General features: G+C 45.9%; 1 protein-coding gene across 1 annotated transcript in view; it reads right to left on the reverse strand.

Annotated features, from left to right (window-relative positions):
• Positions 1–260: 260 nt before the first annotated feature.
• ITIH6 (inter-alpha-trypsin inhibitor heavy chain family member 6) overlaps positions 261–22,302 on the reverse strand; it is a 33,442-nt gene continuing 11,400 nt past the window's right edge. Inside the window, exons 3-14 of the mRNA XM_032212169.1 lie at positions 18,721–18,831; positions 18,271–18,518; positions 16,748–16,917; positions 13,512–13,628; positions 10,746–10,917; positions 7,927–9,699; positions 6,578–6,604; positions 4,196–4,225; positions 3,196–3,246; positions 2,990–3,103; positions 1,191–1,571; positions 261–496 (exon numbers count right to left, since the gene is read on the reverse strand). Coding sequence (XP_032068060.1) covers positions 261–496; positions 1,191–1,571; positions 2,990–3,103; positions 3,196–3,246; positions 4,196–4,225; positions 6,578–6,604; positions 7,927–9,699; positions 10,746–10,917; positions 13,512–13,628; positions 16,748–16,917; positions 18,271–18,518; positions 18,721–18,831 — 3,430 coding nt within the window. The remainder of the gene's footprint in view (positions 497–1,190; positions 1,572–2,989; positions 3,104–3,195; positions 3,247–4,195; positions 4,226–6,577; positions 6,605–7,926; positions 9,700–10,745; positions 10,918–13,511; positions 13,629–16,747; positions 16,918–18,270; positions 18,519–18,720; positions 18,832–22,302) is intronic.

The raw sequence follows: 22,302 nt of genomic DNA on the forward strand, positions 1-22,302 counted from the left end.
GCAGCTAAGCACAATGTCCTTTTCTGCGTTATATCAGCAGAGTACAGCATGGGGATAGATTGGGCCTACAGCATAGGGGGAAACCGGTCTCTGCTCCATTTCCAAGGACCTACAGCAAAGGTCCAGAAGGAGAACTTGGATTTCTCCCTCTTCTCCCCATCATGGGCGACCAAAATGGTGAAGGAGAAACAGGGAAATGGTCCTGCATTCTGGTAGCCTGCTGGTTCAGCTTTTCTAGACAGAGAATAGAAGAGGGCAGCTCATATTTCCAACAGGTTGGAGGCAAGGTAGGAGCAGTAGGAGGCTCCTAGCAACTCTTCCACATCCTTGCGCTTCACCAGCCAGCACTTGGTTTCGTGAGCCCTCTGGACTGAATCCTTCAGCACCTTGGAGACTTCAGTGAGGAGTACTTGGTTTGCGCCGCTTTGCATCCAGGCAACTTTGCCCCCTTGAGATGGATCTGGGGAAAGGCTGATGTTGCTATTCTGGAACTGGCCTGGGGAAGAGAAAATTGGCATTGCAAAAACTACATTAATTTAACAAAGGAGTTGCATGTCATTTGACTCTTATTTGCACCTTCAAAGACACCGGCGATCTCAAGATTTTTTTAAGACTACAAGTACCCAGAGTTCCCAGCCAGCATGTCATTGTAGTTCTGGATTTCATCAGCGAGCTGCCAGCTCTCTCAGGGAAACAAAGCATGGACTGTACTTTTAATATGTAAGACCAGATGGCATCTTGTTTTTCTTTTTTTTAGAATTACTTGTGTGTTCCTTAAGAATACATTCCATTCGTGACCCGACAAATTCGCGCTAGACAAATGCGCGACGACAAAACCGCGACGACAAAACCATGACGTCAAAATCACGCCCACAAAAGCGTACCGACAAAACCGTAGCGACAAAAGCGCGATTAGGGTTAGGGTTAGAGTTATAACGTTTTCGTGTCCCACTATGTTGTTTGTTGATGGCACGCTTTAGTCGGTGCACATTTGTCGGTGCCCTTTTGTGGACGCGATTTTGACGTCACGGTTTTGTCGGCGCAGTTTTGTCAGCACGCATTTGTCGGTGAACCCATTCCATTTACAGTACTCTGGAAAGTGGCAAGCAGGGTACTCAGGGCAGAACATAAAGAGATGAAGGCTTCGAACTAGAAAACATGATAGTCACGCTCCTCGTAAAACAGCTTACCTAGCAAGCCGCCTGCTGATGCTGATAGGCCTTGGCCCTTCACAATATAGAAGCCAAGATGATCCAACTGCAGGACTGTGGGATGAATATAGCGATGCAGCAGAACAAGAAATTCAACCGTTGACCCAATCTGGACAGTGATATTGGCCTCAGGCCAGATGGAAATGGCCAGAGGGGGCTTACTGATTGTGGCCCGCTGAGTTAAGGGCAAGACCAGCACTTCCTCGCCATATAGGATCACACCCTTCTGGGTTATATTAACCGCATAGCTGGAATGTGGGCGCTCCACTGCTATGGCGATGACATCCAAGTAGGTGCGGGGACGTTCTTCGTGGCCTGGCCTTGAAGGGGCTCCCATTAGGTGTCCGTTAACAGTCAAACCTGAAGGCAAAGAAAGGCAACCATCAATCTCTTGCTTTCTCCTTTGGCTCCCCAACAAAATGGAAGCAGATCCCCTGTTGCTGAACCTCCTCTCTCTGCCTCTGCAGCAGTGGTGGGTTTCAAAAATTGTTTGAACCTACTCTGTGGGTGTGGCCTCCTTTGTGGGAGTGGCTTGGCACCCATGTGACTGGGTGGGAGTGGCTTGCCACCCATGTGACCGGATATGAAGATGTCGACGACACTTGTCAGAACCACCTTAATTTACCTCACACACAGCACTGGCATGCATAAGAATATGATGTAAACTTGTTTTTTAAAAGGCATCTTTGGTTTGCGTTAAAACAACTTCAACACACGCAATGTTCTGATTGCACCACAAACGCAGGAGTCATCCTTACCTTTCACAGAGGCACTGAGTTTTATAAATATGAGCATGATAGTGTAGAATAATCATATCCAAGGACCAGTGGTGGGTTTCAAAAAATTTTGGAACCTCTTCTGTAGGTGTGGCCTGCTTTCCGGGTCCACTGGTGGAACCTCTTCTAACCGGTTCGGTAGATTTGACGAACCGGTTCTACCGAATAGGTGCGAACTGGTAGGAACCCACCTCTGCTCTGCAGTCTCAGAAACCACCTCTTTCCCCCATGGATGCCTTCAACCCCAACTGCCATTATTTAACTCTTCCTATCATTAAAAATATTTAAAACGGCTTCATTTTAGAGAGGAATAATGCCTAGAAACCCTCGATCCTTTTAAAAGGACGTTTTCCTGATAGAACAATTAATCAATGGAAAAAAATTGCCTCCAGGATTGTGGAGTGCCAACAATGGAGGTTTTTAAGGAGGTTGGACAACCATTTATCCAAAATGTTATAGAGTTGCCTGCTTGAGTAACTTGCCTGCTTGAATCGGACCAGAAGACCCCCCCCCCCCACAAGGCCCCTTCCATCTCTCTTATTCTGTTATTTAGTTCTGTTATTCTGATACATTTCACACTGTAGCTTCGTTGTTTGATTTGGGAACAACGTTTCTGCATATGATCACAAGCATCAGACCAGGGGTGGGATTCAGCCGGTTCGGACCAGATCAGCTGAGAGTGAATCGGTTTGCTCCAACGATTAGGTGGAACCTCCCTCCCACCTGCCCTTGTGTTTTAGTTACCTATATCCTCTTAACTGATTAGCGCAGCAGAGTGGATTACCATGCCTCAGCTGTGTTACTCCCCAAGAAGTAACGTGGAAGGTAAGTTTTGGTAAAACCGCGCACGCGCGCAACACACAATCACCAAACCGGTTGTTAAACTGTCAGGATCCCACCACTGCACCCGACGTTGTTCCTGGAAAGAAGCTTATGGTCCCACCTTTCTTCACCTTTAGCCCTCTGGGATTGCCTGGGATAGGTTCTGATCACAGCTCTTACCTGTGTTAGGGTCGCTCACCAGCCGCAGAATATCTCCTGAGCGTCCATCCAGGGTGAAGCATAGACTCCCCAGTGAACGTGGCAACTTTATTACAAAGTGCGGGTCTCCATCCACTGCAAGGAAGAAGCAAAGGATGTCCATTAAAAAAGGCATTTTAAAACATGGGGACCCTGTGAATTCTTCATAGCTAGGAATAGCTTGTTACCCCAAGAGGAGAAAGTGAAGAGGCCAGACTTGGGCGACACTCCCAGGGAGTCTGAAAAGAGATAAAGATGAAATCCACTGCGCATTAGAGAAATATTTCAGGTTATGTGTACACCAAGCCCCATTCCATTATCCACCAATCAATCTCAATTCAGTTTCAATTTCAATCTCTTCTAGTTCCAATATGCTCTATCTTTTGAAAAAATTATCCAGTGAGTTTTAACATAAACCAGGGAGCGGGTTACACCCAAACACACACACACACACACCAACAACAACAACAATAGAATAACAGAGTTGGAAGGGACCTTGGAGGTCTTGTAGCCCAGCCCACTGATCAAGCAGGAGACCCTAAACAAAATCTCTTTAAAACCTCCAGTGTTGAACAACCCACAACTTCCAGAGGCAAGTCATTCCACTGATGATGCACTAATATACATGGACTTACTTACTTACTTATAGGATATGACTTTTCATTCCCCCCCCCCCCCCCGTAGCCTAACATGTTGGAAATAAATTATGCAAAGAGATTCAAGACTGTGGCCCATCAACAGGAAAGCTTTGTGAGAACTGGACAGAATGGGATCAAAATTGGCTTGGAAGGAAGAAGCTGGCAAAATAATTATCAACTTCAAAACTCAGTTGGATCTGGATGAGGACTGATGCACACGCCCGCCCCAACAAAAAATCTGGAAGTTTCCTCAAGTGCATTTGAAGGTGGGCAATGCATTTGAATGAGGCTGACTGCTCTGTTCTAAGACTCCTCCTCCTGGTCATGTGATTCAGATAAGAACATCTATTCGGCTTTTCAGCACAGACACCCAGACGAGGACATGAAGAAAAGAAATACAAATGCACCACTCCAGATAATGGAGAGAGGAAATATTTTGGAAGCCATGCTCTGCACCAGTTCCCTTCTTTCATGCTTCTAAAAGCGCAAACCTTCCTCAGTTCACCTTCCGGGGAATCGTTTGGAAAGTGCACATTGTCCAGGAAAGTACCTGATTCACTGTCCGACTCTTCAAAAAAATCTGCAGAAAAAAAGAGAGTTAATTTTCAGAGTATTTTGATACTCACAAGGTTCTCTCAGCAGCAGTCCTGCACTTCCCACCACCATCCCTGCTTCATGGCAGATAATTTGAGCCATTTAAACTGAAGAGAGTCATTGACATAAGGCAAATGTAAAGGTTCCCCTCGCACATATGTGCTAGTTGTTCCCAACTCTAGGGGGCAGTGCTCATCTCCTTTTCAAAGCCGAAGATCCAGCGCTGTCCAAAGACGTCTGCGTGGTCATGTGGCTAGCATGGCGAAACCCAGAAGGGGCGCATGGAACGCACATAGATAATGCTTACTTATTCAAAGTGTCTTCAAAGGACACCACCTCTCATTGGCCAGATTACAAATTCTATCTGGTCTGAGCGTTAAGCTTTATTCTGTTTAAAGAATTAGCAAAGTATGCCTTGTTTTCACTTTATCATGAGCAACTTTACAGTTTTGTAGCAATAGTTGCTGGCAAAGAAAACTTGCATCCCCTCCAACATAAAATACCACAGTACTGCCCATCTCAATTCCATCCCATATTTACTCTTTTAAACAACAAAACCGCAGCTTGATGAGGGTGGCCAATACATTTAGTCTCTCATCTTCAATGGCCATGAACCTTTACTTTATAAAGGAGACCCAGTTTCTCTTTTCCAAAACCTAATTAAAAAGAGGAGACCCTCCTGACTTCTGGATTGGATTGAGGTTGTGAGTCAGCCATACATGGACTTAATCCCTTCCTGGATTCCCCCCCCCCCCCATCCTCAGTATGCTTTGCAATGAAAGTGTTAAGATGCCCTGTCCTTCATGAAGTGCTTTATTGAGACAAAGTATGGGAGGAGCATTCAAGCCCATCCACCTTGAAAGAAGGAGGAATGAAGGTAGACAGGGCTTTGACGGAAAAGGAATATCTTTAAACCTGGGTACCCAGAATTTGGCACTCCGGGTGTTGTTAATGTCACCAGATGGTAGCACTGATCAGGCTAAGAAACAGGCTTCTGGGAGTTGTGTCTGATCAGAAGTTGGGTGTAGAGAATCCAGGCGCTTTGTAAATTCAGTTTCTAACTTCTACTCTCTTAGAGGACCACACTTAATGCCTGATGTAAAAATATAGATATAAATTTGTATTTCACACAGCAAGAATTTTAACATTTTCACGCCTACGTATAGATTAGTGTTCTGGCTCCCCTCCGTACGGTGAGTCACACCGACACAAGGTTAACATTAGCCATGCTTTATTCACAGTAATTACTCACAGACAAGACTTTGGCAGCAACCCAGACTCCCACAGATAAGAGATACACACAAGAGCTTCTCCAGCTTAGTAAAAAGGTTGTGTCCTGCAAAAGGTCTCCTCCCAAAGTCTCTTCTTATATACTCTTCTTGGGAGGAGCCAAATCACAACCACCTGGGCCTGATTATCTCCTATGTCTCCGTAATTGCTGCCTCTGCTTCTCTGCCCTTCTCTGCCTGGCGTCCAGGACCAACTCCCTTTGCTCCTCCCCACTGCTCCAGGGCCTGACATCAGGGACAAACTCCCTTTGGCTTTCACCACTGCTCCATGCCTCAGGCGCCTCCTGGTGGCCAACCAGCCTCTCTTGTCCCTGCTTGGAGTCTGAACCCTGCCCAGGGTCTTCCACATCTTCCAGAGCCGACTGATAGGGTCACTCGCTATTGGAGACTGTCGGCAGCTCCAACGGCTGCTGCTGGGCCACAACAGATTAGTATATGTGTATTTTATGCAAATCCATGTTCTAATTTGTCCTTTGTTTTTCAGCCATTTGCTTGTTCTTTTGTGCAAAGTGTGTTTGATTCAAGGAGTCACTGAACAATCAGGCATTCCGCTCCTTAAGAATGTTGAATGATCAGTGGTGGTTCTCTTTGTTAAAGAAAACTCATTTTCTGGATGTGGGTCCTTGTGTACCTAAATTGGCTTCACACATACACATGTGGTTGGGGCCAGTAGGCTCAGGGGAATCCCAGAGGCTGTAAAAAATAAAGTCTTTCGGAGAGGGGAAGAAAACATTCTAAGGAGGCGACACAATACGCTATCACAGCTAAGAATGTGGCCGGAACTACTACCGTAATACACTTCTCTAATCATTTTATGACTACTCAGGGCCATGAAGGAAATGAAAAACAGCAGGAGAAAGGAATAGAACAAGTCAGAAACCTGAACTGGAACACATTCCGTACATTGCAGCATATGTGTGGTTTAATGTGGGCTTAATAAATACGTGTGCTCTCCAAGATGAACATCTGGGAAGATCTTTAAAGATAGGAAATAGCATGAGCTCACTGGGCCAGGTCCCCAAAGACAGTTTCTGGGATGGGAGAATTACCTGGATAGTCTCCATAATCCAAGTTTTCTGAGAAGGAGAGAAATAAGAATTGAACACATAGAGAACACAACATCCAGTCATCAAAGAGGATCTAGAGCCGTGATGGCAATCCTGTGGCATGCAGAGCCCTCCCTGCGGGCATGCGAGCCGTTGCCCCAGCTCAGCTCCACTGTGCATGTGCACGCACCCCCCCCGATCAGCTGGTTTTTGGGTCTCTGCCATGCATGCTTGGGGGGTGGGGTGGGGTGCATGTGGGAGACGCACGTGCATGTAGGCGACAGAGTGCATGCAGGGAATCACGTGCGCTTGCATGGGGGTATGCACACATGCACGAGGGGCGTACATGTGTGTGAGGAGCATGGGGCGGTCACGTGTGCATGCATGAGGGCGTGCATGTGTGTGGGGAGCATGGGGAGGTCGAGTGCACCTGTGTGGGGGCAGGGCACACAGGTGGCACATGCATTGCATTATGGGAGAGGTGCTCGTATGTGCACACGTTCAGCCCTTGGCAACGGAAAGGTTAGGCATCACTAATCTAGTGCAATTCCAGAGTGTTGCATGCATGCATACAATACACAGATTAATGGGAAGAGAGGGGAGAGGGCAGTTGATCTTGGGAATAAGGAGGCAGGGCTGGAGTACCACAACAGGTGTAAAAGGGGGCATGAATTAGGCTCCCGCCCCCATGGCTAGCAGAACTAGAGATTCGTCAAATTTATTGATTAATGGACTTCCTGGGCGGGACCTTGCTGATGGTAGCAGCTTAACAGAGCTGCTCCCGAGTTCCTGGTCGCGTTATCTGTCTAGACATCTGACAGATACCTTATCCTTCAGGCAAGAAGGGAAGGAGAGAGATCCAGCTGGCAAAGTGCCTTTTTTGATCTTTGCAGCTTTTATGTCTGCGAAAAGAGGGGGGGGGCAGCCGAGGCTGAATCATCTCCGTGCCGGAATCTACAGCTGTTTTTTTCCAGCTCAAAGTAAGATCCTCCCACTTAGAACAATATTTGAACTATCTGATTTTAATACAAGCAGAGCCCGTATCTGAGAACCTCATTTGCTTATTTAAATCCTAGCTTCATTTTTTTACAAGATCTTCCTTCGTTAATTTGGTTATCTAAATTTATGGATTAATAACAAAGACGAGTTCTTAATCTGCTAGGCACAATTCACCCTTATTGCAGTTCTCTCATCGCTTGTGAGATCAGCAGCAGCAACAACAGAGATGCATTTAAAACCCATGCAGTTAAACCACTCTCTTCAGATGTAACCGAAAAGAGAGGAAGACATGTAAGTGGCCTAGGAGGAAGAGGCTCCAAATCCCAGCAGTGTCCCGAGTTCCTTGCACTTACCTCCAAGTCTGTTGGGTATCAAAAAGCTGTATACAGCTGGAGGATTCAAGGACTCCACATATTCTGTGTTCTGGATGGTGGTTGAGTGTAATTCAGCCTCCCCAGGCAGCAGGAGGAGGCTGACGTCAGAGGCAGATGTGGAGGGGTCAGGAACCAGAGTGGCTCCCTTTGATTCTGCTGCCTGAGCGGTGGGGGATGTGGCCCAAGAGACTGTGCTCTTCTCCTGGGGCCTATCAAGGTGCAACTTTGAGGTTACCCCATCCTTGGTGTCTGCCTTGCTCCTGGGAAGTTTCCCTGTCTCCATCCTGGAAGTACTTGCTTGCCACTTGGTGTACAGGTGGTACTCGGTGACTGGCCATGGGGTCATCTTGGGCTGTTCCCAACGACTGGAGTTGCTCTCTAGAATCTTCGGGCTAGCAGAAGGATACAAAGCAGTCGGTGCCTTGACCACAGTGTGGGGGACCCTTGCCACAACCTTTGTCATGGCTGTTCCTCTGGTCACCAGTGCAGGATGTGGCTGAATAGTGGGTTTGAGCCTCGCTGCTCTGGTAGGACTGATCTTGGGGAGGGTTACAGGCGACCTGGTTGACTTAGGAGTGGTGGTAGCTCTTGGGGGTTTAGTAGATCTATTGCTCGCTAAGGGACTCGAAGAGAGGGTTGTTCTCCCCAGAATCGTTGTGACTTTGGCTGATTTGGGGTGTCCGATGGCAGTAGGTACTATGGTGGAATAGACAGGTGGAGTGGTGATGATGGGCACAGTGGTATCTGGTGAAGATGTAGCTCTGGCTGCTTTAAAGAGCCTAGGTGCTGTCACTGGAACAGTTCCTGTCCCCATCGTTTCCTTGAAAGCTTTTGTTACAGCAGGGGCTTCAGTAACTCCAAGAACAGATTTAGCTGCCTTAGAAAGTCTGGGCAAAACAGATACAGCCAATGGTTGCGGAGAGGCTTTTAGAGCTCTAGTCAACCCTGGGGGAATTGTGGTTTTCACAGGCTGGTTTCTATCTCTGGCTTCTTCTGGCCTCACCACTACCAAGGAGGTGACGGGGGTGACAAAGTTGTATTTGATTGACAAATTGGTAGCTTTTTCTGTCAGGAGATGCCGGGCAGTGGTGTCATTGGCTCGGAACCGGGCTTGTAGCAGATCTTGAATGGTGAAGTAGGCCCAGAGCCTTTGTACAAAGTAACCGATCTTGTTGATCTCACCAAGGCAGCCAAACGGAGCAGATTCAGTGGTATTGGTTGAAATGTCATTTTCCAGGCTCAACGGGCCTCCCTGGCCTTGCCCTGTGGTGCGCACCTGCAGTTTTGATGCTCCTGGCTTCACTCGGCCAACCACAACCAGCTCAGAACCCTGGAAATAGTTGGGGAAGAGGTTCTGCGTGAGGCCTTCTGCAACCCCATCGAGATAGGACAGTTCCACGTCGTACAGCAGAGGGCTGGCTATTTCATCATAGAAACCCTTGAGCTGCAAAGTAGCATCAGTATCCTCATAGATACGCCGGGCCACCCCACGGTTCTCTAGCGAGAGCCGTCTCAGCAGCCCATAGTCAGCATCGTCCCCGAAGGCCAGACCAAAGAGTGAGATGGTGCCCTTCAGAGCCTGCTGAGCATTGGCCAGAATGCGACTGCCGGCTGTTACTCCTGAAGTGGGTTCACCGTCGGTCAGGAAGATGATCAGTGGGATTCTCGGCTTCTTCTCCACCTTTCCATCCACTGAAGAACTCTGATTGAAGACGGAGGCAGCTGCAAGCAATGCTGCGTTGATGTCAGTCCCTAAATGGAGGAAATGAGAGATCAGAAACAAAGAAAACTCCGAAGAAAAGTTTTGACCACATCAGGATAGGGACTTCCTCAGTTTCCTCAGATACTTTTCAACTGAAAAGGTCGCTTATTGAACAGGCTGAAAGGCCTAGCCAGTGGTGAGATTCAAATAATTTAACAACCGGTTCTCTGCCCTAATAACCATCTGGGTAGGTGGGGCTCGGTGGTCATGTGACTGGGTGGGAGTGGCCAACTCAAGGTCACTCAGGTCGATGGACGTTTCGCCTTAGCTGTTACAATGTAATAAGGGTTAACCGGAGAGGCAGTTTCTGTAAGAAGGTCAATAAAGATTAGGCTAGAAACAACACCAGAATGTTTCCTTCAGGATTAGCCCTGTAAAGTGGGGGGGAAACAAAAAGAAATTTCTTCCAACAACTGGTTCTCTGAACCTTTTAGAAAGTTAAGAACCGGTTCTCCCGAATAAGTGCAAACTATAGCAATAGCAATAGCAGTTAGACTTATATACCGCTTCATAGGGCTTTCAGCCCTCTCTAAGCGGTTTACAGAGTCAGCATATTGCCCCCAACAACAATCCAGGTCCTCATTTTACCCACCTCGGAAGGATGGAAGGCTGAGTCAACCCTGAGCCGGTGAGATTTGAACAGCCGAACTGCAGAACTGCAGTCAGCTGAAGTAGCCTGCAGTGCTGCATTTAACCACTGCGCCACCTCGGCTGAATCCCACCACTGGGCCTAGCCTACAGCAATATTAGCAATATCTAGACACACACAGGTCTCTCCCCCTCCACCCCTCCATAGACTAAATTCATGAATTGATCCAGGTAGCTATAAACAGAAGTTCCTGGATCTGATCTTCCAGGAGAACAATCGAATTTTAGAAAAAGATTTTTAGCAGCAACCTTTAACGATGGACTCAAAATTGTAAAAACTTGATAATTTCCCCACATGAACGAATGCCTCTTCTTGCCATTATTGTTAGGACGCCTTCTATGTCTCTCTCCTGCCCTGTCTCTCACAGTTCTCCGGGCGAACACTTACATCCGTCTGCTTCCATTTTGCTGACATAATCTTTGGCCCTCCGGATATTCTGAGAAGTGGCTTGGATGGATTGACTTGGCTTCCACACATTCACCACGTCAGAAAAAGTAACAATGTTGAAATGATCGTCTGGATGCAGATCACTTAGTATGACATGCATAGCTTTCTTGATCTGTAAAACCAAGAAAAATTAGAGGTGGAGCTGGATGACCTTATTAGCAGAAATCTGACCTTTGAATCACATCAATTGATGCCCAATATTGGTATTGAGCAAATGGAAATGTGCCTTCCCCACTCATTTTTAATGTAGGTGTTTACAAATGAAATGATATTATTCCAAGCAATGTAAAATAACATAGTTATCTAAGCTTCCTGAGTATATTTTTCATCAAACCCGAGTCCTAGATAAAGGAGTAAAGTAGACTCTATATTTTGCATAAAATTACTTGGGTTCAGATTGCATTTATCAGAAATCAGGAGGAGTCTGGTAGCACTTCCCTGATTAACAAATATTATTTAAAAATAAGCTTTTGTTACCTGCAACTGACTTCATCTGACTGCTATGGTGTTTGCCATTAGCAGAAATGCTGAAAGTAGTATTAGCTAATTTAGTCTCTACTTTCTCTTCAATGACCGATTTCATTTCATGTTTCCACCAAGAATCCCTTTACATAATTCCAACACTTCTGTGACATTCAGCATGTTGCTTAATCAACCATTCTTCCATTTGCATCATTTATTGGAGCTCAAATATACTATATTATAATAACCAGCATCAACCCCTATCCATAGCAAACTAAATAGCAATAGCAATAGCAATAGCAGTTAGACTTATATACCGCTTCATAGGGCTTTCAGCCCTCTCTAAGCGGTTTACAGAGTCAGCATATTGCCCCCAACAACAATCCGGGTCCTCATTTTACCCACCTCGGAAGGATGGAAGGCTGAATCAGCCCTGAGCCGGTGAACAGCCAAACTGCAGAACTGCAGTCAGCTGAAATAGCCTGCAGTGCTGCATTTAACCACTGCGCCACCTCGGCTCTTTTTAAACTAAATGATGGCGATTTATACTTTCTGACATAAATTTTCATCTTTTATTAAATTAAACTCCCACCTCCTTAAATGTCGCCATCTACCTGCACTGAGTTGTCCTTGGTGCTCTCTAGGCCTGCTTGTTTTCTTGCAGAGTGTTAAGTAAGCTCCTCGTTGGGAGAGCGAGTATGTTCAGCGTTGTGAGAGTTGTGTTGGAGAACACACAAACCAGCATACAGAGACACTGGAGTTTAAATAGGCTGTTACTTTCGTGGAAATAGAGGTATCAGAGTCCATCAAACAGTCCAAGTCATACACGGATAATTCAGTCAGTCATCAATGTCTTTCAGTTAAGGGATAATCCAAATAACATAGTCCAGTATCATATAATCAGTTCAGTATTCAAAGTTTGCTAACAGTTGCAAAACTTACAATAGCTCACGGCACTCAGATCAGATCAGCCCAGCATCTAACGAACAGAGAGAGAGCTAACAGGCATTCTGGCTCCCTCTTATGGCCGATTGAGGAAAACAGCAACCAATCACATTTTACAGTATGCTTTAAAGAAACAGGTACAACGTTGTTACATGATTTATATATTGCCAACCCAACCGTTAGAATTATATTCCTAACACAGCGGTTTCATTAAGGACTAGCACTGATGAGGTTACCTAGTTTGGTTAGTCTGCAAGAAAATAAGCAAGGTCAGAGAGCACCAAGAACCTCTCATTTCAACCCTGAGCTACAAACTGTCTCCTTTATCTACCTGCCCTTCACAAGATCAGACCACCTTCATTTGGATCCTTTCCCTTGCTGCTAGATTTACAAACATGTAATATAGCTAGTTTTCTTTATTTTATTTTTCATTTGTTAATTCATTTTCTTCACCGTTTACTCCACTTACATGTCAAGTTACAATCTTCCCCACACCATGGGCATCACCATCAGTGATGGGTTTCAAATTTTTTTAGAACTTCTTCTGTAGGTGTGGCCTGTTTTGTGGGAGTGGCTTGTTGGCCATGTGACCAGGTGGAAGTGGCCTGCTGGCCATGTAACCAAGTAGGAGTGGCTTGGCAGCCATGTGACTGGGTGAGTGTGGCCAACTTGTAAAATGTGGTGAAACTCACTTAACAATGCTCTTGCTTAGCAACCAAAATGTTGGCTCAGAAACTCTGGCATTTGAAGCACGCAGGTCTTAAAGCTGTCAAGTTACAAGACCTTTGCACCCCTAACCCTTTAGAAAAAAACCCCAGGGGTGTTCAAACTTACAGCTTTAAGACTTGTGGACTTCAACTCCCAGAATTCCTCCTCCAGTCATGTTGGCTCAGGAACTCTGGCATTGAAGCATGCAAATCTTAAAGCTGTCAAGTTACAAGACCCTTGCATCCCTAACCCTTTAGGAAAAAAAAAACCCAGGGGTGTTCAAACTTGACAGCTTTAAGACTTGTGGACTTCAACTCCCAGAATTCCTCCTCTCGCTCTTCATCTTGATGATGTATGGACAGGCGGGGGGAGGTAGCTGGAACCAGTTCTAAACGGCACTGTAGATTTGTGGAACCTCTTCTATAGAAGAGGTTCGAACTGGCAGGAACCCACCCCTGATCGCCATTCAAGTTTGATTGGTCACTGAACAACCAATCTACTCCCTCTTTCTTAACTCTCTCTCTATTCTCTCCCCATCCTTCATTTGCCGGCCTCTGGGCTTTACCCCTTCTGCAACTTGGGTCTGCTCACCTGTTTTAGCTTGGTGCCATACATGGAGCCACTGATGTCAATAACAAAGACCACATCCTTCTGCAAAAGGGGCATCCCCCTTGGGGCAAAGTAGTGAGCAAAGTAGCCATTGTAGATCTGCGAGAGAAAGAAGAAGGAACCTAAGTGTAGAAATGACAGGGGGAGATGTCCTTGCTGATGGGGTGGCAATGGACAGGACAGGCAGGATTTGCTGAGACAAAGGAACATCTTTGGCCAATAAATTAGACCAAGTTGGGTCCTCCTGATGCCTTGGAAGTTACAGGCATTGGAAATGCCGTGACTGGAAAAAGTGATTTAAAGGGTCATAATTTTTGTCAATCCATATTTGGTTTATAAATTTACACAGCTCAAAGCGAAACATCCATTTTTTTCTATCTTATACGTCCCCCCTGTTCAGTTGTTATTTATTTATTTGACTGGCCTTTCTCATATATACACACCCTCAGTTCTCTTCAGTGTGTCTTCAACATTGTTCTCAATTCTCTATATGCAATAACTAAATTGTAGATTTCCTTATCTGCAGTTCGGTATTAACCACAATATTGCATTCTGAATGTCCACAACTGCAGAAACCCATTTTGACATATACATCTACATATACTCTGGCATCCAATAGAGCTTTTCAAGAATGTAATCTTGAAATTTACAACCTAAATGCTGGAGATGTGATTGTGCTGATGCTACATACTATCATATATGGTGGGACTTGTAAAAAGGTTAAAGCATTTTGGATAAAAATATGGTGGATTATGCAAAATGTTCTTAAAAAAAGGATAAAGTTTACCCCTCAGTTATTTTTTATTTAGGTATAATTACTGATTGTACAGTTATAGAGACTAACCTGATTTTGCATTTAATAACCGCAGCAAGACTTTTGGTGGCGCAATACTGGAAGAAGGAAGATTTGCCTACTATTCAAGAATGGACATTAAAAGTAGCAAACCTAGCAGAGATGGCTAAAATATCAGCATATCTCAAGGACCAATCAAACGAGAGATATAAACTGGAGTGGAGAAGATGGATTGACTATACTCAAAATAAATATGGGACTAAGAAATTCCAGATAGTTTATGACTGAAGAAACAAGGAATGATATAATCTGTTTAGAGCTAGCCTAGCAAAGAGGAGTTAAAGCTCAAATGAAAGATGATACTAACTTTTTTTAAAAGTTTAACTTAGAATATCTCTGTTAAAGATTTATACCCTGTATTGGTTCTGGGAAGCCGGGGGTAGGGGGAAAGTTGGGGTGGGGTGGGGTTTGGGTGGGGAGGGGAGGGGGAGGGAGATAAATATTTGTAAAAGTTTTTTTTTCAAAATTTTCAATAAAAAAAAGAATGTAATCTTTGGGGTGGGGGAAAAAAGAATGTAATCTTTGGGGCGGGGGAAATGAAAATCAGGTTCCTAATCCTTACAGCTAACTCGTTTGAGCCTTCCTCTGCCTCTACTTTGATTGACAAAATAATATCTCAGCACCAATATTTGGTGGTTTTTGTTGGTAGAGTTCAGTAGCTTGATGTTGCTGAGTATCAGGAGCAGAGAAAAAAAGTTTCAAAGTCTACCTAAAGCTCTCAGGTTCTCCATCCAGATTTATATAGAGATGGTGTATTTGCCGACGGTAATTTCTACAGATTGCAGGTTTCCTCTTTTATTGGAAAATAACTTTATTCTGCCTACCTCTGAGCTTCCAGGGATACGGTATGTGATCCTGGAACATTGGCCTCAATTACAGGTGTCAAACTCATTTACATACATTACATTTACATTTATTGGTTTTGTATGTCGCCCACTCCCGAAGGACTCCGGGCGGCTTACAATAAAACAGGGAAAGGGGATAAATAAGACAATACAAGACAATACAACAATTTAAAATACGACAACATTCACAGATGAAGTGGTGCTGGATACTTCAACAGCCACCAGCCTGCTGGAACAGCCAGGACTTAGTAGCTTTACGGAAGGCCGGGAGGGTAGTAAGGGTCCGGATTTCCACGGGGAGCTCGTTCCAGAGGGCCGGAGCTGCAACAGAGAAGGCTCTCCCCCGGGGGGTCGCCAGCCGGCATTGGCTGACAGATGGAATCCAGAGGAGGCCAAGTCTGTGCAATTGAATTGGTCTTTGGGAGGTAATTGGCAGGAGGCGGTCTCTCAGGTACCCAGGTCCGATGCCATGAAGGGCTTTATAAGTAACGACTAGCATCACTCGCCGCATCACGTTGCTGTCACCTGACATAAAGCAACATTTTTTCCCCCTTCAAGGAGCTGGGGTGGGCCTGGCCAGCATATGACACATCTTGGCCTGCAGGCCGCCACTTTCAACCCCCCCCTGACCTAAATGGACACAGAGTTTGCTCCAGTGGGGCAGTTCTTATGTTCCCACAATCCTCTTCTTGGATTGCTCTATGTCATCCTATCTTGCTTCCACTTTTTAAGACAATCCTGATACCCAGAGTATTCCTTTTATTCTATTTATTCTATAATTATATAATTTTCCATTTATTATTGGTCCAGAATGCGGCCGCGTGAGCGATATCGGGTGTACCTAGGTACACCCATGTCACACCTATCCTCTGCGAGCTGCACTGGCTTCCCATCGGTCTCCGAATGCGCTTTAAGGTGCTGGTCATTACCTTTAAAGCCCTACATGGCTTGGGACCTAGATATCTGCGGGACCGCCTCCTGCCACATACCTCCCAACGACCCATAAGATCCCACAGGCTGGGCCTCCTTCGGGTACCGTCGACCGGGCAATACCGGTTGGCGACTACTCGGGGGAGGTCTTTCTCTGTAGCTGCCCCGGCCCTGTGGAATGATCTACCCGCAGAGATCCGGACCCTTCCCACTCTCTCGGCCTTCCGGAAAGCCATTAAAACCTGGCTGTTCCAGCAGGCCTGGGGCTGTTGACCCCAAAATACGGTCCAGCCCCATTTAGAATGGAGTGTATGATGTGTTGTATTTTATATCTATTTTTCTTCCCTGTATCTTACTTTATTTTCTTTTTTGATTATTTTTGTATTGTAAGCCGCCCGGAGTCCTACGGGATCGGGCGGCATATAAATGTTATTAAACTTAAACTTATAAACCCAGATTGTTGGGGGCAATATGCTGACTCTCTGTAAACCGCTTAGAGAGGCCTGAAAGGCCTATGAAGCGGTATGTAAGTCTACTGCTATTGCTATATTGCTATTGCTATTATATGCTCGTGTAGCCTCTCCCCTAACCTGTACGTCTCCTGCGACATCTGGCATGGCCACGTCATACTGCACCACAAAATCACCCACGATTCCTGAGCTGGAGAAGGCTTCCTGTTCCTGCAGGGTTGGGGTGAAGACAATCCAAGCACAGTGCCGTCCTTTCTCCACTCGAGTTGACGGTGGCATATCGGCTTCACCTGAGAAGACAGAACAGCAGATTTATCAGTGGGGTCAAGGGTTGCCTCAGACCAGTGGTGGGTTCCGGATCCCGTCGCAACCGGTACAGAGCGACGGGGCCGGGCTTCCACCGCAGGCATGTGCACTGCACACACATATGCACGCCACCACCCTGTGACGCCCCAGCTGCTCGGCAAGGTCACACAGGCACTATACGCTGTGCGCGCATGCGCAAGTGGCCCGTTTCCCTCAAATAGAGGTAAGGAACACAGGTGGGCAGGTGAGCGGGTGGCCCCACTGAAACACTGTTCCGGTACGGTGGCCGCTGCTCTCAGCTGCTCCCGGTATGCCCGTACCGGGCCGTACAGCCCGGAACCAACCACTGCCTCAGACATGCAGGGATTAATTGATGTAGAGGTGACTTGGCCTGCCTTGGTTTCATTTCACTCAAGGCTTTTAACTCAAGTCACTTCAGACCTTCCGCAGCTACTCAATGAGAGCCGAGGTGGCGCAGTGGTTAGGGTGCAGTACTGCAGGCCACTTCAGCTGACTGTTATCTGCAGTTCAGCGGTTCTAATCTCACCGGCTCAAGGTTGACTCAGCCTTCCATCCTTTCGAGGTGGGTGAAAGGAGGACCCAGACTGTGGGGGCAATATGCTGATTCTGTAAACCGCTTAGAGAGGGCTGAAAGCCCTATGAAGCGGTATATAAGTCTAACTGCTATTGCTATTGCTAATCAACAGAGAAGTCAAAAAGACACGAGCAAGTGTGGATGATTCCCCAGGTCTTGGAATGGATAGGACAGCAGCCAAGATCACAGATAACACCACCCCTTCTCATGACGCTTGAGCAGAACATAAACTCTCAGGGATGCCTGTCTACTTCCTGAGATCCTTCCAAATGAGGAGATGGGGACGTAAAAGCTTAAGCAACACAGATGAGGTTCAAATGTTGCAACTAAAGTGAATGCTGCAGTTATTATGAATGGGGTTAGGAGGGTTTGCAAGCTGGTAGGTAGTCAAATATTTATCTAAACCTGGGAAGGTATCCATAAGAGGCGGGACTGAGCTACAGCAGAATAATTGAAAGTGAGACATTAAGAGTGCTCCTGATGACTATATGGACAACAATACCATGTAGCTTGCTCTGCAGTGATACAGAATAACTTGCCACCCTCTTCCCTTCTTCAGGATAATTTCTAGCTTTTCCTAGTTTAACCCATGAGCCTGGGATTTTCCTGATGGTTCAGGTCCAAAGCTGCTTAGCTTTTGAAGGACCACCTATTGTGAAACTTTGCTGCTCTTCAAAGTTGAAATGCAAGTTTATTTCTTTGAGATTCTGGACCACAACTGAGGAGAAGGATGAACTCATACCTTGAAGAGTATTGGTCATCAGTCGACTTGTGCGAAGGGGCAAGACCTGGACATGGTCGATGCCGGTTCTCTCAGAGATGCTCACTTCCACTGTGAGGTTCCTCACCATCTGCTGGGGACGGACGCTGATAGCATGCTGATACTTCCCCAAATGTCTCTGAAGCAATTCTTCGTAGGTCAGCTCAAAGGCCACCTTTCCTCCTGCTTCCACACTGGTGGACACTCTGAATTTTTCTATTTCTCGATCCCTAGGAGATAGTGAAACGTGTTGTTCAGTATGCCGTTTGCCGGCTGGCAGAGCAACTCATTCCACACCATCCATCTGCCTGGAACAAAGCTGCCCATCTTCCTCCCATGTTCATATAATTTTTCCCTCCACCCCACCTTAGTGGCGATCTTTGGAGGAAGGCCTGAGACAAGAAGAGGCCGAATTCTTCGGGAGGCTCTTACTTGGTGCCAACATGAGCTGCTGTCCGTCCCTGCCTGCGGGCTTCCTCATACATCTTCTTAGCTTGGTGCTTTTCCTTCACTTCAGCCACATAGATCTTCTCATTCATGGTTCTAGTACATTGGAACAGAACAGTGGTGGGTTTCAAAAAAAATTTCGAACCTACTCTGTGGTTGTGGCCTCCTTTGTGGGAGTGGCTTGCCAGCCATGTGTTTTCTCTCTCTCTCTCTCTCTCTCTTTCCTTCCTTTTGTCTCTCTGTCCCTTTTTCCTTTTATTCTTTCATCTCTCACTTTTTTCTTTTTTTCTTTTTTTCTTTCTTTTTTTCTTTCTTCCTTTCTTTCTCTTTCTCTCTCTGTGTGAGTCTGTCTGTCTGTCTATCTGTGTGTGTGTGTGTGTGTGTGTCAGTGGTGGGTTTCAAAAAATTTTGAACCTACTCTGTGGGTGTGGCTTCCTTTGTGGGAGTGGCTTGCCGGCCATGTGACCTGGTGGGAGTGGCTTGCCGGCCATGTGTTTTCTCTCTCTCTCTCTTTCCTTCCTTTTGTCTCTGTCCCTTTTTCCTTTTTTTCTTTCATCTCTCACTTTTTCTTTCTTTTTTTCTTTTTTTCTTTCTTTCTTTCTTCCTTCCTTCCTTTCTCTTTCTCTGTTTGAGTCTGTCTGTGTGTGTGTGTGTGTGTGTGTGTGTGTGTGTGTGTGTGTGTGTGTGTCAGTGGTGGGTTTCAAAAAATTTTGGAACCTCTTCTGTAGGTGTGGCCTGCTTTCTGGGTCCACTGGTGGAACCTCTTCTAACCAGTTTGGTAGATTTGACGAACCGGTTCTACCAAACTGGTGCGAACTGGTAGGAACTCACCTCTGGAACAGAACAAGAAACATCTGCCCTCAAATCTCCTCTCCACTATGGCCCTGGACACAGAGAACATCCCAAGAAATAATTTTAAAAAGTTATAGCTTTTTTATTATAACTACAGCCAGGATGCCCACATTGCTGCTGCCTTCTGCCTCTGCTTGTTCTAGTTTCTTAAAAATGCCCTCCCCACCCTCCGGGGCCAGAGACCCGGTGTCCATTTTTAGCTTATGAGACCACCAGCTCTGGTTCATAGTGCTTTAAAGAGCAGAGAGGTGATGCCATTTTAGATTTCAGCTTCAAAAAGGAAGCTGAAAGGCAGGAAGGATTCTTTTGGACGCAGGGAAAATGAGTTTCACGGCGTGTTCCTGGATATCTTCAAGATTCAACCGCAAAGCCCAAATGCATTGCTGGAGCACATGTTTTTATAATGATGAGACAAAGGTGGATGTTTATATAAAACAGTCACATGGACTTGGATCTGCAATAATAGGGCAGACTTACTGCTGGCATGCTGGTAACACTCTCTCTCCCCAAATAGCACCCCAACTTTGTGAGTTTAAATGAACCACTAAGATTTTTTTTTTAAACTTTGCAATAAAAATGAAACTGAGTTTCCCATATGTCAGGATTAAGGATATGGATTTTTGGATCACAAAATGGTATTTAGCACCTCCCAGTCATCTGGATTTTATAGCCCAGTCTGAGCAGCCCCCCCTCCCTCCCCCCCTCCCCCATGCAAATCCATCCATTGTGGTTAGGAATCAGTCTTGCTTGCCATGATAGTGAAGGAAAACAAACTTTCCATAGCCTCAGGGACACGCTGTGCCTATCTTCCTAATGGGTACCCAGAAGAGTAAAAAAATGGCACCAAGCAACTTTGCCATTTCTACCAAAACTTTTGCTCTTCTTAATTGTTGTTGGAATTTTTTGGGGGTCAATTCTTTAAATATATATAAAAATACATTGTCCTCAGCCTGATTGATGCACCTACGCATGATAAATGTTCTGTTGTGGCCTACCAGTGGCCAGCAAAGCTGGGGGCAGATTCAGACAATGAGGAAGTTGGGGAGGAACATGGGCCAGTCCTGGAGTCTGCGGAAGGCTCTGATGAGTGCTCTGCATTGGAGGCAGAGACGGGGCCAGGGCCATCTGACAGTTATCAGCTGCCTTTGGAATCGGAGATCAGTGGGGCAGAAGAACAGCTGGAGCCTGTTCCTAATGTGTGCATGTGCAGAGCTGCCAGGAGAAGGGAACAGCTAAGGAACAAGGGTTGACTCGGGAGTAAAGGCACAGGTGGACGGTGAACGGACCCTCCCATAGGGAATAAGAGAGGAGCAAAAGGGGAGACAATTAGTTCGCTTAATTAGCGTAAAGATTTGTTCGTGACTCTCAGAGACTCCTTGCAAAGTATTTTCTTGCACAGCATTGCGTTTGGAAAATATGGGCCTGGCAGCTCTCCAAGCCTGATAAGGTCTGTGGTTGTAAATTCACCCTTGAAAGACTTTGCTGGATGTGAATGAGAGGAATTCACACTAGCTTAATAAAAAAGGGTTTTGTCAGGACAAGGAGTCTGCTTTGTGATTTGGTGAATCCTAGGTCAGAAAATATCCATGTGCATTCCCTGCTCCTTCCAGATTCAATATGATTTTGAATCGGTGTCTTAAATACTCCCCGTACAGTACAGCGTGTATATAATACTCACAGGAATCTGTTCCTAACTACAGTGAGTCTAAATGATGTCATGCACATTACAATGCAAGCTCTGCCCTTGATACTGGTGTTGCGATGTTACATTATACAGTAGGTAGTCCTCGACGTATGACCACAATCGAGTCCAAACTTTCTGCTGCTAAGCGAGACAGTTGTTAAATGAGTTTTGCCGCATTTTACGACCTCTCTTGCCCCAGTTGTTCAGTGAATCATTGCACTTGTTACAGTGGTGGGTTTCAAAAATTGTTCGAACCTACTCTGTGGGTATGGCCTCCTTTGTGGGAGTGGCTTGCCACCCATGTGACCGGATGGGAGTGGCTTGCCGCCCATGTGACCGGATATGAAGATGCCGACGACACTTGTCAGAACCACCTTAAATTACCTCACACACAGCACTGGCATGCATAAGAATAGGATGTAAACTTGTTTTTTAAAAGGCATCTTTGGTTTGCGTTAAAACAACTTCAACACACGCAATGTTCTGATTGCACCACAAACGCAGTAGTCATTCTTACCTTTCACAGAGGCACTGAGTTTTATAAATAGGAGCATGATAGTGTAGAATAATCATATCCAAGGACCAGTGGTGGGTTTCAAAAAATTTTTGGAACCTCTTCTGTAGGTGTGGCCTGCTTTCCGGGTCCACTGGTGGAACCTCTTCTAACCGGTTCGGTAGATTTGACGAACAGGTTCTACCGAATAGGTGCGAACTGGTAGGAACCCACCTCTGACTTGTTAAGTTAGTAACACTGTTGTTAAGTGAACCTGGCTTCTCCGTTGACTTTGCTTGTCAGAAGGTCGCAAAACCTGATCACATGACCCCAGGACAACCGTCATAAATAGGAGTCAGTTGCCGAGCATCCGACTTTTGATCATGTGACCATGGGGACACCTCAATGGTTGTAAGTCTAAAAAATGATCCTGTCACTTTTTAGGTGCCGTTGTAACTTAGAACAGTCACTAAATGAATGATTGTAAGTCAGGGACTATCTGTATTACCAGTGCCATCCATGGGATGGACCGACAAAC

The sequence above is a fragment of the Thamnophis elegans genome, chromosome 2, assembly GCF_009769535.1.
Source record: "Thamnophis elegans isolate rThaEle1 chromosome 2, rThaEle1.pri, whole genome shotgun sequence".
NCBI classification, from domain to species: Eukaryota; Metazoa; Chordata; class Lepidosauria; order Squamata; family Colubridae; genus Thamnophis; species Thamnophis elegans.